This window comes from Peromyscus maniculatus, chromosome 1 (assembly GCF_049852395.1).
Source record: "Peromyscus maniculatus bairdii isolate BWxNUB_F1_BW_parent chromosome 1, HU_Pman_BW_mat_3.1, whole genome shotgun sequence".
NCBI lineage: Eukaryota > Metazoa > Chordata > Mammalia > Rodentia > Cricetidae > Peromyscus > Peromyscus maniculatus.
In genome coordinates, this window is record NC_134852.1 from 29,053,435 (window position 1) to 29,073,497 (window position 20,063).

General features: G+C 43.7%; 1 protein-coding gene across 4 annotated transcripts; it reads left to right on the forward strand.

The window, feature by feature from the left end:
* The first annotated feature begins 93 nt into the window (after positions 1–93).
* LOC102910623 (MHC class I-like protein MILL2) lies at positions 94–18,314 on the forward strand. 4 transcript variants are annotated; one of them, XM_076571356.1, is made up of 7 exons: positions 96–758; positions 7,074–7,163; positions 10,102–10,365; positions 10,603–10,875; positions 13,490–13,768; positions 13,871–14,002; positions 15,526–18,314. In XM_076571356.1, exons 3-6 carry the CDS (start codon positions 10,128–10,130, stop codon positions 13,966–13,968), a joined length of 888 nt encoding a protein of 295 aa, XP_076427471.1. In that variant the 5' UTR covers positions 96–758; positions 7,074–7,163; positions 10,102–10,127; the 3' UTR covers positions 13,969–14,002; positions 15,526–18,314. The 4 variants fall into 4 exon arrangements, with proteins under 4 accessions (XP_006993787.1, XP_076427471.1, XP_076427514.1 ...); XM_006993725.4 differs by lacking the exon at positions 7,074–7,163 and having other exon boundaries at positions 94–758; XM_006993724.4 differs by lacking the exon at positions 7,074–7,163 and having other exon boundaries at positions 100–758; positions 16,809–18,314.
* Positions 18,315–20,063: the final 1,749 nt, after the last annotated feature.

The following is a 20,063-nucleotide window of genomic DNA, read 5'->3' on the forward strand; positions in this document are numbered from 1 at the left end:
TTATAAGGAGCTTACATTATCTGTTTTTGTAGGTGCAGAAGGGGAATTCCAAGCAGGAATTTCCTGATTGCTGAGTGGTCTATGGAATCTTGATATGGGGAGTAGACAATGAAACAAGGTTTCTGGTTGATAAGGGATTTATATATGTTCCAGACTCCTGATTAAAACATCAAGAAGAGCGTGAGGCGGTGGCACACACCTTTAGTCCCTGCATTCGGGAGGCAGAGCCAGGCAGATCTCTGTGAGTTCGAGGCCATCCTGGTCTGCAGAGTGAATTCCAGGATAGGCACCAAAACCACACAGAGAAACCCTGTCTTGAAGAAAGCAAAGAAAACAAACAAAACATCAAGAAGAAACCTTCTTGCTTGTTGCAGAGATGCAGTGGGGATAGCTGTAAAGGAAAGCTGTAATGCTTCCAGGGAGAGGAAGATTTGAATCAGGGCTGCCTGACCCCAAGCTTTCTCACTGTATCAGTGACTCTCACCTTCCACTGAGCCCCACACCAGCTGTTCTCCCACCAGCCAGCCTTTCACTTACTTGCCAGACCTTCTCTACCCTCTGTGATGCAATTCTGTTCTTGGCATCCGGGACTGGGTGGACCTACAAGAGAAGCATGTCTGGTTTTGAAACTGCAGAGAACTCAGATGATTCATGAAGGCAGATGAAGACGATGTTGTCCTTGGAACCCAGAGCCCTAGTCCTAGTCCAGCTGTCACTAAAGTGCCTGCTCCTGGAGGAGTTGTTGGGCACCTGTGCAGGTGAGTGCTGGGCAGGGAGAGGGACCTCGCTATGTCCCTGTGCTGTGGGGGGCAGCATGAGGGAACTTGGGGTGTGTAAATACGTGTCTATGTGTCTGTGTGGTAAGTGAGTGTGTGTGTCTCTGTGTGTCTGTGTCTCTGTGTGTCTGTGTATGTGTCTCTGTGTGTCTGTGTGTCTGTGTGTCTGTGTATGCATGCTGTGTGTGTGTATCTGTGTGGTGTGTGTGTGTCAGTGTCTGTGTGGTATGTGTATGTTTCTGTGTGTGTGTGTATGTGTGTCTGTGTGGTATGTGAGTGTGTGTGTCTGTGTGAGTTTGTGTGTCTGTGTGGTATATGAATGTGTGTCTGTGTGTGTGCACCTATGTGTGTCTGTATATGTGTTTGTGTGTTTCTGTGTGTGTGTTTGTGTGTGAGTGTGTGTCTGTGTTTCTGTGTGTGTCTGTGTCTGTGTGTGTCTGTGTCTGTGTGGTGTGTTAGTGTGTGTATATCTGTGTGTGTGCCTATGTGTGTCTTTGTAATGTGTGTTTGTGTGTTTCTGTGCATGTGTTTCTGTGTGAGTGTGTGTCTTTGTATGTCTATGTATTTCTGTGTGTGTGTGTGCCTGTGTGTTTCTGTGTGTGTTTGTATCTGTGTTTCTGTGTTGTGTGTGTGTCCATGTGCTGAGCTGTGTGTGTTTATGTATCTGTGTGTCTGTATAGTTTGTTTGTGTCTGTGTCTCTGTGTGTATGTGTCTTTGTGTATGTCTGTGTGTATATGTCTGAGTGTCTGTGTGTGCTTCTCTCTGTGTATATGTGTGTATTATCTAGTTGAGTCCCTGGAAAGATGCACATCTGGTAGCCATTTGGAGGAACTTTTATGTCTAAAGGACACTGACTGTGGGAGGAAGTGTCCTTGGCTGTCCTAGCATAGTAGACTCCCGGGAACTTGGTGGGGGCAGGATGGCCAATGGTTTCCCAGAGCTGGAAAGCTCCGCCCCCAAGAAACAATATAAGCTCTGTATTCTGTTCAGTTTTCACTGCTTTTCACCCTAGCAGAAGCAAACACTCTGCTGGATTTTTCCCTCCTAATAAATCTATTGGGTGAGGTCTGTTGCAATGACTCTTTTGCTGGAGCAGAGCAGAGCTGTAAACCCCTCTCCTGCTGGAGCAGAGTTCTTACACTCGCATTAAGGAAACCATTCCCAGAGCCAGGGCTGTTAACACTTTGCCAGGGAAACCCTGGTCAGACTCTGAGCAGAGTTCAGGGATTGGTGGGACTTCAAGTCCTGAACTTGGTTAGGGGCAGGATGTGTTTCTTTGGCTCTGGTCTAAGGGACAGGGTGTTCTTTCACTGGCCCTTTTACCCTACAGTGATAATCACAGCCCAGGGAGAGTGTCAGGTCCCCAGAAATTTCAACCTTGACTCGTTCAAGGGACTTATTCCAGTCTCAGACAGGCCTTGCTAGTCTGGTCCTGGACAAGGATATAGAACCAAATTCTCTTTTTCCTTTCATGAAAGCCAGATATTTTAAAATAAACTTTGATATGTTGTACATTAAAGCCAGTTTTTTGTGATTGTTAATCACAGACCTTAGAAATTCTAATATCATATATATTATTCCTAAGTCTTTTCATAATTTTTATATACCTTAAACAACATACTCAGACTTTTTTTAACTCATGAAAGTTTTAGTTATTCATTTTTAAACATATCCATTTTATTTATTACAAATTTATATTTATTAAAAGAATATTTACATTTTTAGAATTTTTATTCATTAAAGTAATTTTTATCTTTTGTCCTAATGGAACTTTAAAAACTCATTTGATTATTAATTTGAGGTAATAGAGGTCAAATATAACTTTAAAATCCTTTAAATGATTGCATTTAGATATATAAATATATTTCATATTTAAAGGCACAGACATAAGTCATTCTAATCTAAAGCAACTGTCAGCTGGGAAAAGTGTGTCCTTCAGGAGGAGCAATCATCTCTTCACACATGAAGACCCAGCAGAATGACCTCAGCAGCTCTTCCATGGCAACAGCTGTAATTGTCCTTTTGATTTTTTTTTTTTTTATGTTTCTGTTGTTGAACTCAAAGACATAGCTCTCTTTGTTGGTAATGTTAACGCCACAGATGTGAGGAGAAAGACCACTGACCCAAATCATCATGGCCACATTAATAAAGCAAACTTTTCTATTCATGTAATATAGACTGTCTCTCCTTAAAGGCAGGGTTCCAAGAGATCAGCCCTGGACATGGGTAACACAAAGGTTTTTATAGTTCAGGAATAGGGGCTTTCCATATGGGGGGTGGCAGGCAAATGGGGGTAGTTACAGAAGCAGAACATAAGCATAATAAGTTGGTCATAACAACCTCCTGAAATAAAGACATGGTTGTAAGGTGGTCATAACAAAGCAGTCATAACAAGGTAAACATAAAAAGGTGGCCATAACAAGGTGGCTATAACAAGGTGGTCACATCAAAGTAGTTATAACAAGGTGGTCATAACAAGGTGGTCACTGTAGATGTAACCAACCGTCTTATTAAATAAGAAACACAGAACCAATGCAAAGAAGAAAGCCAAGAGATCAGAGCTAAGAGCCTTACCCGCCTGCTGCAGCTAGCCAAGAGACCTCTCTGAAAAGAGACCTACTTCCTGTGTGTTTGTCTTTATATAGTCTTTCTGTTCTGCCTTCTCATTGGTTGTAAACCCAAACATGTCACTGCCTGTTTGTACAGCCATCCCTCCAGGTCTTCTATGGTATTTAGATTAAAGACGTGTGTCTCCAATATTGGCTGTATCCTTGACCACACAGAGATCTACCTAGCTCTTCTACCAAGTGCTGGGATTAAAGGCGTGCACCACCACTGCCATGCTCTTGCTATGGCTCTAATAGCTCTGACCCCCGGGCAACTTTATTTATTAACATACAATTAAAATCACATTTCAGTACAAATAAAATACCACCAAAGGTCACAACAAGGTGATCATAAAAAGGAGGTCATAGCAAGGTGATCATAACCTTTTGAAAAAGAAAAACATGGTTTCTGTTTCCTGGAACAGGCAGTATGGAACCATTTATTTCAGGTTACAGGTGGGGCATAGCCCAATCCTTAAGAAACAGATTTAATCATAAATAGCAAAGAACCTATTTTATCTTTAAGTTGGCTTCTAACACTAAGATGGAAGCAGGCTGATTGAAAAGTATGTTTGTATATGTATTATGTAAAAAAAAATGATCAAAAACAAACAAAACATTAAAACCACTACATAAACATATCTTCAGTTTCAGGAATCTGAGCCCATGGTTACTTGAGAGGACAGAGGTTTTTAAGGATGAAGACTAGAGTAGGGTGTGAGGTCCATAGGAAACTCCATTTCCCCCAAATTCTGGTGGTTGGACAAAGTTTCCTCAAGAACTTCAGAAGCCAGTTCCCCTCTACCAAAAGGACCCATTTCTCTATCACTTGCAGAAGGGACAAATGTCTCTCTGTGGTGCCCATTAGCACACCAAAGTGCATGGTGGCTTCCTGGCTCCTGCAATAGCTCAAATGCCTGTTATACATTTCAGAGTCAATGTTAATATCATAGGCTCTTCTCAGCTACTTCCCTGCCCTCAACTCCTCCAGCTCATGGGCTTCCCTCCTCCCAGCTACTCATTCTCCTTAGGACCCTACAGTTTTGGCTGTGCTTCCTCTTTTACTCTCACTCTGTGTCTTCAGTTCTGTCTCCCTCATCACCCTCTCTCTCTTTCCAATACTCTCCCTGTCTCAATGCACCCCAGTCCCTGCTCTGTTTCTGCTTTTCTCATAGACAGGCTCAGTCAGACGACCATGTTCAGCCTGCTGCTTTCTCTCTCTGCTCTGGATGTTAACTCTCTCATGCCTGCAATGAAACCTTCCCCTTAGCCATGTCATGGAGCAGCATGTTGGCAGTTTATACATACTGGTGCCAAAACACACAATAGCTTTTGAACCCCTTTCCAAGAGGCCCAGTCTCTCTTAACTGAACCAAACTTGCTGTGGATATCATTCTATATAAATAAAACACTGATGGCCAGTGACCAGACAGGAAGTGTAGGCGGGACAAGGAGAGAGGAGAATTGGGGAAACAGAAAGAAGGAGGAGAGACACTGCAGCCACCGCCAGGACAAGCAGCATGTAAAGACTCTGGTAAGCCACCAGCCACGTGGCAAGGTATAGATTTATAAAAATGGGTAAATTTAAGATAAAAGAACAGTTATCAAGAAGCCTGCCACGACCATACAGTTTATAAGTGATATAAGCGTCTGAGTGATTATTTTATAAGTGGATTGTGGGACTGCGGGGCTTGGTGGAGCCTGGAGAGAAGCTCTCCAGCAACACACAATAGCTTTTGAACCCCTTTCCAAGAGGCCCAGTCTCTCTTAACTGAACCAAACTGTTGACTGGACTCCCTTGAGGTATGGATCATTTGGTTTTGCTGGCTTCTGCCACCCACCATGTTTACCTACAGAGTCCATCTCTTCAACTACTTCTTCCTTCTGTTGCCCTCTCCCGGGACTTAGGTAAGTGTCACCTCACAGTTTCCTGCTCTGACTCTGTTGGCTCCTGGAGCCTATGACTACTCCTCCCTCTTACTCTGACTCTGTAAAAGTCACACTGGTGAGCCAGGCAACTTCTCTCACCCTGTTGGGTCTCCATCACATGGAAAAGGATGCCTATCAGTTGTGATTTGGGACACTTCTCCCCGACAAGTCTCAGTCCACTTGGAGGACGCCCTGGATTGAAATTCCTGTCACCAGGACACTAACTCTTCTCTCTCCCACCCTTGCTCTACCTCCCTGCATGCTCCCAGTTTTCTCCTATAGCTTATTGGAATCCTCCCTCTGACTAAGTTCCTGCTTGTGACCTTTTCCTCTTCTTCTCTAATCTCCTCCTCCATGGACTCAGAGATTTTATTATGTTTTACTGCAAATGCAATACAGCTCAATCAATGGCTAAAGATGGCATGCTTTATTTCTAAATTCTTGCAGACTGTAACAATTTCTGCCACTGCACAAATGATCCCCAAATCTCTATCTTTTATCTCTAAACTTTTTCTGCTCTTCACTCTCAAGAATGTCTTATCTCTGAGCCTTCCTTGCTTTCCTTGTTTCTCTCTCTCTCTCTCTCTCTCTCTCTCTCTCTCTCTCTCTCTCTCTCTCTCTCTCTCTCACACACACACACACACACACACATTGGTAAACTCAGTTTTATAGAGATTCAAGTATCTTTGAATATTTTGAAAGTATATTTTTTAAAATTGCTTCATGTTGTTTTACTCCATGAAAAAGATGGGTCTGGAAGTGGGTTATGACCCTCCTGCTACAGACCTGAGGGTGCCTGTTTAAAAGCTTCCTCCAACATCTCTGTCTTGAGTCAAGTGGGCCCCTGAGTGTGGCAGGGAGAAGCAGAGCAAAGTGGACCAGCCCAGGAAAAAGCCCTGTGTGCTTTAAAGCAGCTGAAAAGTAAGCTGTTCCCAGGAGGGATCACTTCTGCTTAAGCTCATGTTCCTCTCTTGATTTTATTTCACTATCTAAATACTCCCTTCTCATATCCCTAAAATCTTTGCTAAAGTATGAACTTTATCTTAAGATTTGTAAGACTATTGTGTAAAATTCTTTTATCTCAGGATTTTAAAGTCATTGGGTGTGATTTAAAAATCTGTAACAAAAAGTCAGCTTAAAACTTATAACAAAAAAAAATCTTTACATAGGTGTGGTCACTTGAATGAGAATGGCCCCATAGGCTCATAGATTTGCATGCATGGTCACCCAGGAATGGCACTACGTGAAAGGATTAGGAGGTGTGTCACTGGGGGATGGGCTTTGAAGTTTCAAAAGCTCAAGCCATGTCCATTGACTCTCCCTCTTCCTCCTGTCTGTGGATCTGGACATAGAACTCTCAACTTCTCCAGCACCATGTCTGCCTGGTTTATTCCACGCTTCTCGCCATGATGACAATGGACTAAACCTCTGTAATTGTGAGCAAGTCATAATCAAATGCTTTCCTTTATAAGAGTTATAGTGGTCGTGGTGTCTCTGTACAGTGACAGAACATTGACTATGGCAATAAGGAATCTTAACTTGCTTCCATGTGTTTGTATGTAACTTGGATTCAACTTTTGTTTAGTTGGTGGCTGTCCTATATAACAGCCAAAAACTGATGGCCTCTCCTTCCAATTAAGCCCTCAAAGTCACTGTGGAGGAGCCTAGGGTAACCGTCTAGGTAGCAGGTAAGTCTCTGTCATTTTAAATGATACAGAGGTCATTTGGATTCTACTTCCTGCCTCAAATTATTCTTCTCAGATCTCTGATGCTGCTGCTGGTGTAATGCTGTGCGTGAGTCGTCTCCCCCACCCTCGTCCCAATAAGACCACCAAGGAGCCGATTTCCGATGTAAGAACAAAAGGTTTCATTTATTCCAGCCTAGGCAGGGACCTTCCCAACCCCACTTTACAGTAGGTGAAAAGAGGGAAGGTCCTGAGCACTCACTTTAAGGGGTTTATATAGGAAAGGTTCACATGCAGAATGTTACATATCTCAGGGCTAGGGATGAGGTAGAGACATAAATTTTTATTCCCTATGTCCTATTTTTGTTGACACAACATTTATTGTTGCATTCCTTCCGAGTTCAACTTCTGGTTAACTGATTCCATTACTCTTCACACCTTATTTTGCCAAGTCTAGGATACACGGATTTATTGTCCCAGCCTTATCTTTCTCACAGGTTCAACTTTTGGTCAATTCAAAAAAAGCTGGTCAGCAAATACCTTTGGAGGAAGAAGGGAGAAGGGGAAGGAAAGTCTTTTAAGATGACTATTAATTTCTCCCTTTCAATGGCTGACTGAAGCTCTATCAGTCTGACAACAGCAAGCAGCCAGCTCCTCTCCAGAGGCTGCAGCTGCCTGGTCAGCCCATTTCAGATGTAAAAATCAGGTTTGCTCTTTTCTAGAGCTATCAGTTCTCCTGCTGAGAAAGGCAGACTCACAGACAGATTTGCCTTGCTGAGGGGCTTCACATTGAAAGAGATAAACTCACAAAACAGGTTTCAGTGTAGAACCAAACACAAACTACCATGCTCCTATTAGTAACTAAACGTTTATCTTTTGTTATCTCTATTTAAAAGCTTGATTTCAGTGACTGCTGTCAGTAATCAACCCCTATGCCTCAGGGTAAATGGTTGGATGGAAGTTTATAAATTGTTAGAGTCTGAGGAAGTGATTTAAAATATGTGAAAAATGAGACTTAAAGATCATGTAAAGACTTCAAAAGTTGATCGATGGAGTCTTATAAGTTATTAGTTAGCCATGGTAAAGCACTACCATGGTTCAATATTTTAAATTTCCTTTGGTTGCTTTCTAAATATAGAATTAAAAGTGCTTCTCATGACACATGTTAACTGATTTTTCTACACTGCAGATTTCATGCAGATTACAGATGGCAGTCATGCTGATGCTTCTGAAACTTTTATCTCTTTTCTTTTGTAAACTTTAAAAAACGCATACAACTTCAGGGAGTCAGAACTTGGGCCACCTGTCACAGGTCAAAGGAACTCAGATACATATTCTTGTCAGTCAACAGTCTAAGCTCTCCTACCTACTGCCTCTCCCGGAGGCAGGCTCTCACCCTCCCCTGATGTTGTGATTCCTTCCACCTCCCCAACTACCAGGACCACAGCCCTGGAAGTTTCAAGTGTACAGCCAAGATAAGGATTTTCCCTAAGTTGCTGAACTTACCCTTCTGGCCCTAGAAGATGTCACCTCAGCTGACAGACACCATCCAAGAAGCAACTGTGGAAGGCAAACTGCTTCAAAACAGCCTTCAACATGTCCGCTTCAGGTGGTACCTCAAAACCAGTGAGCTCTGGACTTGCTGAAAGCCCCTGTAGACCAGATGATGGAATTCTTCTGACATTTCCTCAGATCTCCTACCATCATCTACCTTTTATTTATTTACTGGACAAGAGAACAGACCACAAGATACAACAAAATCTACTTTGAGAGTTTTATTAAGGGGGTGAGGGGAGGCAGGTAGGAAAGACAGGCAAGTGAGCAAGCCTGCCAGAGAGGAAATGTACAGAAAAGGGTGGGGAACGGGTGGAGTCTGCTTTTAAGGATCACCTCGATCGTGCAGCGTGCGTATAGGAGTTTATGTAGCCACACCACACATGCACATAGACATAGACGATGCGCATGGATTATGTAGGACATAAGGCACCAGAGTGACTGAGCATTTTACCAGAATGCTGGCAGCACACGGTCAGTCATGGGACTCTGGAAGCCGCTAGGAGGCTGTTGGGAATGATGACATTCCACCCATTTTGTTGTTATAAAAAGTGAGGGTTTAGGGGTGGCAGGTGGATGGGATGGGGGTACCAGGTCTCTCAAAACTGCTTCCAGTGAACGTGCTGGGCATCAGTTATTGGGGGTGGGGGAGGGCTTAACCAGTCGACCTGAGGTAGCTGGTTGTCTTTGCGGCTGTTTGAACTCTGTGGAATCATCCTCCGGGGCCGCTTGGATCTGACAAGTTTGGACCCGACAAGATGCTGGTGAGGCAGAAGATGAAGTTTAGAAAAAATTTTCTTAGATCCTTGTACTTGGAGGGGAAGGAAAGATGGGGGGAGGGGGATCCCTGAGGGGTTCCAGGATGAGAGAGGTGGGTCCTGGGACCATGGAAAGATTAAGTGATACTTATCTGGAGTGACTCTAACCTATCTAGGTGGGTCCAAGCCAACTCCCTGGAGCTCAGAAGAACTTTAAAGTTTACAAAAGAGACAAATTTTAGACATATTAAGAAGCAATCAAAGGGATTTTAAAATACTGAGCTTGTAGATATGATATTATAGTATTTAGTACTCTGCTATAAGAATTGTACTGATTAGTGTTAAACTTACAGAGTCACATAGCAAGAGAGAAAGAAGAATCAGACACCACGCAGCCACATGGTCTACAACTGCAACAGAAGCTACAGACATTGAATCAGACCCTGGCTGCTGTAGGGCCACAGAGACGCACCTACCCTCAGCAGCAGTCCAGGCCCAGACAACACCAGGGCCCTGGCTGGCAGCAGAAGACACTCAGAGCACCATGGCTTCATGGTACCCAGGACCTCAGACACCAGAAGGCCATTTTACATCTCTCTACTACAGTCGCTCCTTCTGACTCTCACTCATTCTCTTCGCTCCTTTTCTCTTTCATGCTCTAACAAAATATTCCTCTTGGCTTCTCACACTCACACAGCAACAGAAGACAGTCTGAGCTCAATTCCTCAAGGCAGAGCTGACTGTGAAACCCATCAACTTGTTTATTGTGTCATCTTTCTCTTCCTCTCTCAGGAACCCATACTCTGCACTATAACCTCATGGCCTTGTCTCTGGAGGGGACAAGGAAGTTCGAATTCAGGGCCCAGGGATACATTGACAATGAGCCCTTCCTGCGCTATGAAGGCTACAGGAGAAGAGCAGAGCTCTGGGGGCCTAGGATCAAGGGAAAAGGAGGAGCTGAGATCTGGACAAGAGAGACTGAGGACATGCAGGAGAAGGAGGAGCAACTCAGGAGGATGCTGACTGAGGTCATGACCCAGAAGGGCCAGCATGGAGGTGAGTAGGCAGAGACAGAAGCACATAATTCAATTCTGGTCTCTAAAGTCAGGGATGGGGGCTGGACACAGCTAGGATAGTTGAATAAACCAGTGATGCTTCTGTGAGGGATGCAGGATCTGACTCCTGAGAGGTCACAGGATGTAGACAATTCACCATAAGACCAGAGGGAAAGAAGGTCCTTAAAAATGAGGTTACAAAAAAATAAGGTGACAAGTCTCTGTCTGGTATGGCCAGGCATTCATACCCTTCAGGCAACTTTCGGCTGTGAAACCCAAGGAAGCAACACTGGAGGCTTCTGGCGCTTGGGCTATGATGGGCAAGACTTCCTCACCTTTGACCAGAAGAGCCAAATGTGGAAAGTATCTGTGCCTTCAACTCACTCAACCAAGACATTCTGGGAGAGGCATGGCCCCAGTGTGGATCAAGTTAAGACTTTTCTGAATGACACATGTCCTGACCGTCTCCAGAGATACTCGATTTATTTGGGGAACCAATTGATGGTTACAGGTACTGACTATGGGTGGGTGGGTCCATTCACTGAGTCTAACTGCATCTTACCACAGTGCTTATGAGGTAGTGGATTCTCACTAAATTAGACAAGCATCACATAGTCTAAGGTGACACTCAGATGGAGTGTGAGTAATCTCCAGAGCCACTGTTGTGCACCTTAAGTGGGGAAGCTTAGGTATCTCTGACATGAGTGCATAGTTATAAGTCCCCAGATGTCAGTAATCTTAGATTTCACTCCATTGCCCCCACTTTCTGGGGTGTTCACTTTGAAGAACTGAGACAACTGGGTGTGTGGAGTCCTGTCCCTTAGATGGGGTCATCATGATGGGGAGTTGAGATAGGAGACTTCTGTACCTGGAGCTGGTTCACAACCTATTCTGTGTCATGGGTCAAAGTCATTTTGCTCTTGTTCTGGTCTTGATTAAGGAAGGTCAAGTTCAATGCTGCTTCTTCAATTTAATCTTGTGACAAAAACACAGAGCAGTAGGGGCCTTTGGGTCCTTGTGCTCACTGATAAGCACCAGGGAACCAGGAGAATGATGAACACAAAGGGCTGTCTCTTCAAAGGGAGAGATCTTTTCCACCCAGGAATCTGGGAGCAGAGAGACATGGGTAAGAGCCTTCTGACCTTTGAGCAATCTGTATGGTCAGGGCACACAGGCTCTCCAAGACCCTTATCCTAATCTTGTTTGACTCGTTCTATCTACAACACTATTCTCTAGACCTCCATCATGAACTTGTTTATCTTTTCTCAGTTATCTATGGATTTTTCAGTTTTTTCAGTTAATCTACAGAATCTATTTTTATGGAAAATGTCACTGGTACTTTTCAAGACTTTTGACATAGTCATGTATTATGCTTCATTGTACACACAGGATTGAGTTAATTATCACCAGAAATCTTTTTTTTTTCTAATTATACTGAACTTAAAAATACCTAAAACAAATTACTTGAGATCAGACTCTCAAAGTTTGAACTAACACTGGCTACTGCTCAGTGTTCAACCAGACTTCCTTCTTGCCTCTTGTGGATTGACACTCTTTGTTGGGCATCCTGTACACAGAGACACTCATAAGTGTTCACAGAAACCAGGGTGGTGAGAGGGTAGTCAAGATGAAGAAACCACTGATATCCAAGGATCTTAAAGGGGAAAAACTCAGAACCTTAGGCAAATAATCAGTTCCCTGTCCTAAGGAAGGATGGTACCTCACTGTGCCTTAGAGCTTGCAGAACAGGCTTTCTTTTCTTCTGTGGCATAAGGAGCTACTGTCCACTGAGATCAGGTGTCCAGTCCCTGTAGACCAGAGAAGCTCTTTGTCCCATCAGCGTCTACAAATTCTTCTGCATCACAGGCTGGATCAGCTGGCCTCTGACAGCGAGATTTTCATGTCCTCTCAAGTTCTCCAGGTTGGTAGAGGCTGACACCCGTAGATTGTCAGGGGCCAGTGGAACCGAGTGTGAATCTCATATACTCATCTGTCTCCCAGGGAAAGGAGGCTGGAGAAAATATCCACAGGGTGACGTTATATAATAACTGGTTGTTTCTGCCCTCAGATTCTCACCAGGAAAGGCTTTTGGGGTCTCCAGCCTCACTGAGCTCTGCCTAGTCTTTCCGCAGGTATGCAGGAGATGACTGACCCACTGTAGTTCTGCAGTGGGGAGGCACACTCTAACCTGCTTTGTTTCTAACCTGTGTCTTTGCCATCCCCACCCCCAAGTTGGGGCTTGGGAGATGGCTCAGTGGGTAAGAGCACTGGTTGCTCTTTCAGAGGACCCAGGGTGAATGCCCAGTATTCATGAGGGGGCTTAAAACCATTTGTCACTCCAGTTCTAGGGGATCCAATACCTTTTGGTGACTTTTTTAAGCACTAGGTTACACATGGTACATGTACATTTTGGCAGGCAAAATAAAGTACATAAAATAAAGTAAATAATTCTAAAATATTTAAAAGATCAAGTTTCATTTTTTATTTGGCTTGTCTTTTTTTAGAAAACAGAGTCATAATTCACCTACCACCTGCCTCTACCTTTCTAGTGTTATAATAATGGACCTGTCTTGGATCTGAAATATGATGTTTAAAACTTTGGATATCATGTAACAGAAGATAAGAGGTTGTCCTGGGATATTTGTGAAGGAAGAAAGATACTGGTCATCAGTTTTTGGCCAACTCCAGGAACAGAGAATCATGGCCACAATCAGCTGACTGTACTTAGAGAGTCCCTCACCTGTCCCCTAGAGACTGCTGAGCTGGTTTTGTCATAGAGAAGAGGCACAGCCCACCACAGTCTGATCTGTGGCCCCCATAAACACTGAGCCTCTGTCCTCTCAGTGCCTGTTGTTCATCTATGACCTGTGTTGGAAAGAGGAACTGATGGCCTGTGACAGCAGGGACACCCTGTCCTCTCATCATCAGCATGTAAAGAAGGGATGGATCCTCAAGGGCATCAAGGAGCTGAGCCCCAGCCTCCCACAGTCCTATAGCCACTGGGAACTGTGTCATCTAAGGAGGGGAGGCTGGAAGTGAATATGAACAGGGTGGTTCTTCTGGGCAACACTCCATGCAGAGATAAAAAGGTCCTCACCTCACTGACTCACTTTATCTTCTCTCAGGTCCTCCGATGGTAACAGTGTCCAGAAGGCCATACCCAGTGGGCAGGATCACCCTGACATGCTGGGCTTTTAATCTGTATACTCCTGTGGCCACCTTGACCTGGCTTCAGGATGGGAGACCAGTACAGCAGCATTCATTTGGGCCTGGGACCATCCTTCCCAGTGGAAATGGGACCTTCCAGACCTGGGTGTCTATTTGGGTTCTTCCTGGACAGGAACCACACTTCACCTGCCGCCTTAGGCACCGCAACAAGAACATTGATGTCCCTGCTGCCCTTGGTGAGTAAATGGGGCAAGCATCACTCTAAGAGGGGAAGGGGGTAGGCAGGGTCGGGAAGCCCCTGTGGAATACAATCACTATAACTTTTCTGGTCTCTCCAGGACCTCAAGCTAGGAATAGTGGTGGGGCCACCAGCTCTGCTTCTGCTCTTGTGGCTTCTGCTTTTCCTGCCATGTTGGTATTTCTAGCCTGCGCCTAGAGCAGCAAGGACACACAGGACAGCAAGAGACCAGGTGAGCATCCCTGCAGGGTGTGAAAGGGGGTGACAGGCCTTTTCTTCTCTTTGTAAATTGTACAGGTAGAAAGGTAGACACACAGGCGCCATTTTGCCCCACAGATGAATGGAAGGGCCCAAGGAGCCACCATCTGGTACCCATTAACCTTCCCTGCTGTTGGGAGGCAGCGCCCCCTGGTGGATGTACGGTGCTGCTTCCCATGTGTTCTTAAATACATTGGGAAACACAGGGACAGGAAAGCGGGCAGGATACCCACAGAAAAATCCAGATTGTGGCAAACCACAAGTGTTCCCATCTCTTCAGCAAATACACAGAAAGCAAAGAGCCAAACAATACAGAAGAAGACCTGGTAACCTAAAACATGATTAACAGGCAATTCACCAGAAGATGATGTCATTTCCAATTAGCATCTTGATTCATACATGGAAACCTCTCCTCAAAAGATATTCATTAACATCTGTTTGAGACAGTGTATGTGTACATAAATACAGACATTTAAAGATTTTGGAGATATTTTGATCTCTGTGGTGTCTTTAAGTCCGTATTAATAATCAAATGGATCGATAAAGGTCCCGATAGGACTTCTGGTCTATCTTCTAAGTTGAACTAGTATCATCCTAACTTCAGCCATGGCAGCCTAAAATGATCACAACAAAATTTGCTAAATGTTAATACTCCTTCAATAAAAGGAGGTGAAAGGCCCTCCCAACCAATTTTTTAAAATAATAATGGGAGATCTATGTATATTACTATGATGGTTTTAAAAATAAAAATGTTATAAACATGAGATATGGCATTAAAATGGTAAGATGTTATAAAATGGTTCAAACTATTTAATGAATAAAGATTGATGTATGAAGATTATGGGGATGTATGGTTATAGAATGAAAAACTAAAAGGTTTTTATAAGTTACAATTGTCTGAGTAAGACAATGTAGTTAAGAATAAGACTTAAAAATAATATATTTGATATTTGTTTCTAAGGTCTAAGATTAACAATTACAAAAAACTGGGTTTAAAGTATCTCAAATCAAGGTGGGGATGGTATCAGGAATCTGGTGGGGTGATTTGGGGGAGAGTACTGAAAGAACCAACGGGAAAGGGGGTATTTCAGGGTCAGTAGAAACCCAGTGCAAAGGGAACTCCCAGGAATCGACAAGGATGACCCCAGCTAACACTCCTAGCAATAGTGGAATCCTACACTGAACTGGCAACTTCCTGTGACCAGCCAAGACTTCCAGTGAAGGTGTCTGGACCCCAAGTGAGCTACATCACCTTAGACCTACACTGTGTTCTGACTATGGGATGTACTGGGGTAAGGGTGACATAGAGATTGTGGGAGTGGCCAACCAATGACTGCTCCAGCCTCAGACCCATGCCAAGAGAGTGGGCCACCCCTGACACTGCCTGGAGTGCCAGGACCCAGAGGCTGGATGCCCAGAGACCTAGGATGGAACCAAACAGGACTGTAGAGAAAAATCAAAGTAATGATGCCTAGGGATATTCTGCTATACTCATAGATTGGTGCCTAGCCCAGATGTCATCAGAGAGCCTTCATCCAGCAACTGGTGGAAGCAGATGCAGACCCACAATCAAACATGAGACAGAGCTCAGGAAATCCTGCTGAAGAGAGGGAAGAAGGATTGTGGGATCCAGAGAGGTCAAGGACATCACAAGAAAACCCACAGAGTTAACTAACCTGGGCTCATAGGATTTCACAGAAACTGAACAAACAACCAGGGGGCCTGCAAGGGACTGACCTGGGCCCTCTGCATAGATGTGACAGGTGTTTAGCTTGGTCTTCTTGTGGGACTCCTAGCAGTGGGAACAGGGGCTGTCTCTGCCCCCTTTGCTGGCTTTTGGAAACCTGCTGCTCATATTAGGTCACCTTGCCCAACCTTAATACAAGGTGAAGTGCTTAGTCTTACTCTAACTTGATAAATGCCGTGTTTTGTCAATATCTCCTGTTCTTTTCTGAACAGAAATGGAGGAGGGGTGGATCCACTGGGGGACACAATAAAGGGTCGGGGAGAGGGATGGGAGGAAAGGAGAGAGTGAAAACTGCAGTCCCAATGTAAAATCCATTAATTTTTAAAAAAATGACTATAATGTATGTTAAATCAAGGTTCATATTTAAATATCTGGCTTTTAAAACATTAGATGACATTTACAAGTATCAGACCGAGGTAACTGGTCTTCTTCGGGGGTTCTCAACCTGTGGGTCATGACCCCTTTGGGGGTCACATATCAGATATCTGGCATATCAGATATTTGCATTATGATTCATTTCAGTAGTAAAATTACAATTATGAAATATCAACAAAATAATTTATGGTTGAGGGTCACCACAACATGAGGAAATGTATTAAAAGTACCGCAGCATTAGAAAGACTGAGAACCAAGCTGGGTGGTGGTGGTGCATGCCTTTAATCCCAGCTCTCAGGAAGCACAGCCAGGTGGTTCTCTGTGAGTTCGAGGCCTCCCAGGGTTACAGAGTGAGTTCCAGGAAAGGCTCCAAAGCTACACGGAGAAACGCTTTCAAGAAAAAAAATGAAAAAATAAGAAAGGCTGAGAACCACTGTTCTAGACGTATCCTATGTGGGGCCTGCACCGTTCTCTCTAACTATAATGGGGTATCATTCACCATTCCTGTTTATTAACGGTGGTCAGTACAGATGTGTCCCTCTGATCTGAGTGGACTGTTAGGCCTATGGCTTTGAGATCTACTAGGGGCTGGATATATAGTCTTTTCAGACATCAGTTCATTCGTCACTTGAGTTTTCCAATCTCTAATAATCCACAGGTTACCCCATTGGGTGAACATTTCCCAGTTTGCAGTGAGAGTCTGGTGACCTGGTTTGAGAGTGGAATTCAACTAACATTTCTGCAGTACTCACTGCTATAACTTCTACAGCTGCTTCCACCGTGGCCCTGACGGTGCACACTGCCCATTCTGTTGATCAGCTTGCTTTAATACTTCTGTGGCTTTGCCAACACAAGAATGTATAGACACAAACATAAGAGCTTCATTACACACTTTAGAAGCTATGGTAATTGCACCTAGGAGATACAGTACAAGCAATATCATGGTGGCACACACCTTTAATCCCAGGATTTGAGATCTTATGTCTTGCTTGGGAAAGACACATGCCTTTAATCCCAGGAAGTGATGGCAGGAAGCAGAAAGGTATAAAAGGCGTGAAGACCAGGAACTAGAGGCTTTTAAGCTTTTAGGCTTTCAGCAGCAGTTCAGCCGGGGTCCATTTAGGACTCAGAGGCTTCCAGCTTGAGGAAACAGGATAGGCTGAGAAGTTGGCGAGGTGAGGTTAGCTGTGGCTTGTGTTCTGTTTCTCTGATGTTCCAGCATTCACCCCAAAATCTGGCCCTGGGTTTGATTTTATTAATAAGACCTTTTAAGATTCATGTTACACCTGGTGCCCAACATTTGAGTTACAAATTTGAGAAAAAGCCGCTTACCTGTGGCCTTGCATTCCCCAGCTCAGGCCCAAGCTGCAGGCAGCCAGTTGTGGTGGTGCACACTGGTAGGATTTGCTGAAGGAGGCAGAGGCAGGAGAATCCCAAGTTTGAGGCCAGCCTAGGAGGCTCACTGAGGAGAAGCTGCAGCTGAGGCCGGGCTTGCCACCAACAGTGGCAGCTGGACCATGGAGTCGGCTCTGCATTGCTGGCTGCTTCTCAGTGTTGGTGGCGATGGTGCTGCTTCGCTTGTTCAGAGAACAACTGCCAGGACCATCTTATTACAAGGAAGCATCAGCAAAGGTCAGTTTGGAGAAGTTTGACAAGGCAGGTGGTGGGGAGAAGTTGCGGTGAAGATGTTCTCTGCTAGGGAAGAATGTTCATGGTTCTGAGAGGCAGACATTTATCAGACTGGGATGTTATACCATGAACACGCCCTAGGATTTGTAGCAGCTGACAACAGAGACAATGGCACACGGACTCGGCTGTGGCTGGTGTCCAGTAACCATGAGCATGGACCCCTTTTTGATTACTCAAACAGATACACGGTTACAGTGGAAGGGTTGATCAATCTCGCTCTGTCCATGGCAAGCGGCCTTGCCCATCTTCACATGGAGACGGTTGGTGCCCAAGGAAAGCCAGCTGTTATTCACAGAGATTTGAAATCAAAGAATATCCTGATGAAGAAGAATGGAACCTGTTGTATTGCAAACTTGGGACCGGCTGTGAGACATGATTCTGCCACAGATACAATTGATAGTGCTCCAAACCACAGAGGAGACACACACACACACACACACACACACACACACACACACACACACACACACACACAAATCTGCAGGGAACCATGACCACATCTAACAGCAACTTTGAAATCTCCAAAAGGATGACAATTTCACATTGACTATGATAAAGCCATTAATCTGATTAATAACACCCAAAGATTGGCTTTGGACTACAAACTGCTCAGGACAATTTCAAGATGGCTAGCTGAGATGATCCAGATTCACAGACTACTCAAGCAAGGACTTAAGACAAGCCCTGCACTTTCCCATTATGCAGAGACTGGACAAATGATACAGCTAACTCTCCCAGGACTTGACAATTAACCCAAAACTTTTCTTTTTAGGATCCTCTAAAGATGCCTTCACCCCCAAACAGCAGGAAGTTAAGAGCTCGAGACCCACATTCCCAAGAGGTGGGGTGGGTGTTTCTTGGTTGTTTCATGAGTTATGGATATTGTCATTGTTTACGATGGTTTGTTGCAAGTGGTTAATTGGTAACAGTCAGGAAAAAAAGCTAAACAAAGGAAATTAGACACAGGCTTCTTGTTTAAAAAAAAGAAAAAGAAAAAGGAGGATATAGAAAAGGGTAGATTATTGAATTTACTCTGAAAAGAAAAAAGGGAAGATATAGAAATGATAAGATAAAAGGTAGATTTTTTAATCTACTCAGAAAAAAAGAGAAAATATGGATATGATAAGATAAAAAGGTAGATTATTGAATGTACTTTTAAGAAGGAACTACTTTGTTTTAAATAGAATAAATAATGAAATATTTTGTCTAAATTTGTCAAATGTTAATGGACTGGGCATTGTTAATATATATAATGGAGTGTTTTGTCTGAATCTGTCAAATGTTAATGGACTGGACATAGTTAATGCAATTTTTTTTAAGGTTTCCTGACTTTATTGGTTCAACATTAAATGACGAAGAAAAACATTAGCTATTACTCCTGGGGCATTATCCATAGTCTCAAAAACAATCCTTTGAATGCTTAATGTAGTTCTTGACGGTATATATTGCATATACTTTTTGTATATAATTTATCTTATATTAGTTATAACTTTTTTATTTTAAACAAAAAAAGGGGAAATGTGGTTGATATATTGTGCACTCCAATAAACTTATCTGGTGGTCAGAGAACAGAACAGCCACTAGATAGACATAGAGGCCAGAAAATGGTGGCGCACACATCTTTAATCCTAGTATTCTGGAGGCAGAGATCCATCCGGATCTCTGTGACTTCAAAGCCACATTGAAAATAGAGCCAAGCATGGTGGCACCTGCCTTTAATCCCAGGAGGTGATGGCAGGAAGCAGAAAGGTTTACAAGGTGTGAAGACCAGGAACTAGAGGCTTTTAAGCTTTTAGGCTTTCAGCAGCAGTTCAGTTGGGATCCATTCAGGTGAGGACTCAGAGGCTTCCAGCTTGAGGAAACAGGATCAGCTGAGGAGTTGGCGAGGTGAGGTTAGCTGTGGCTTGTGTCTGTCTCTCTGATCTTCCAGCATTCACCCCAAAATCTGGCCCTGGGTTTGTTTCTATTAATAAGACCTTTTAGGATTCATGTTACACAGTATAACATCAGTTAACTCTACAGTGCCCTGCTGGCTTTACATACATATATTACACCTTTAAGCTATAATGAATCCAGATAAAAATGAAATAAAATTAAAAGTTACTTACAGGGTATATGGTGTCATAAGAATGTTTATTTAGATTTATTATTAACACTCAGGCAATTAATTACTGTCCTAGGCTGTGGTCATCTCGAATTCAATTCCCCTTTGTTGCCAGCCCAA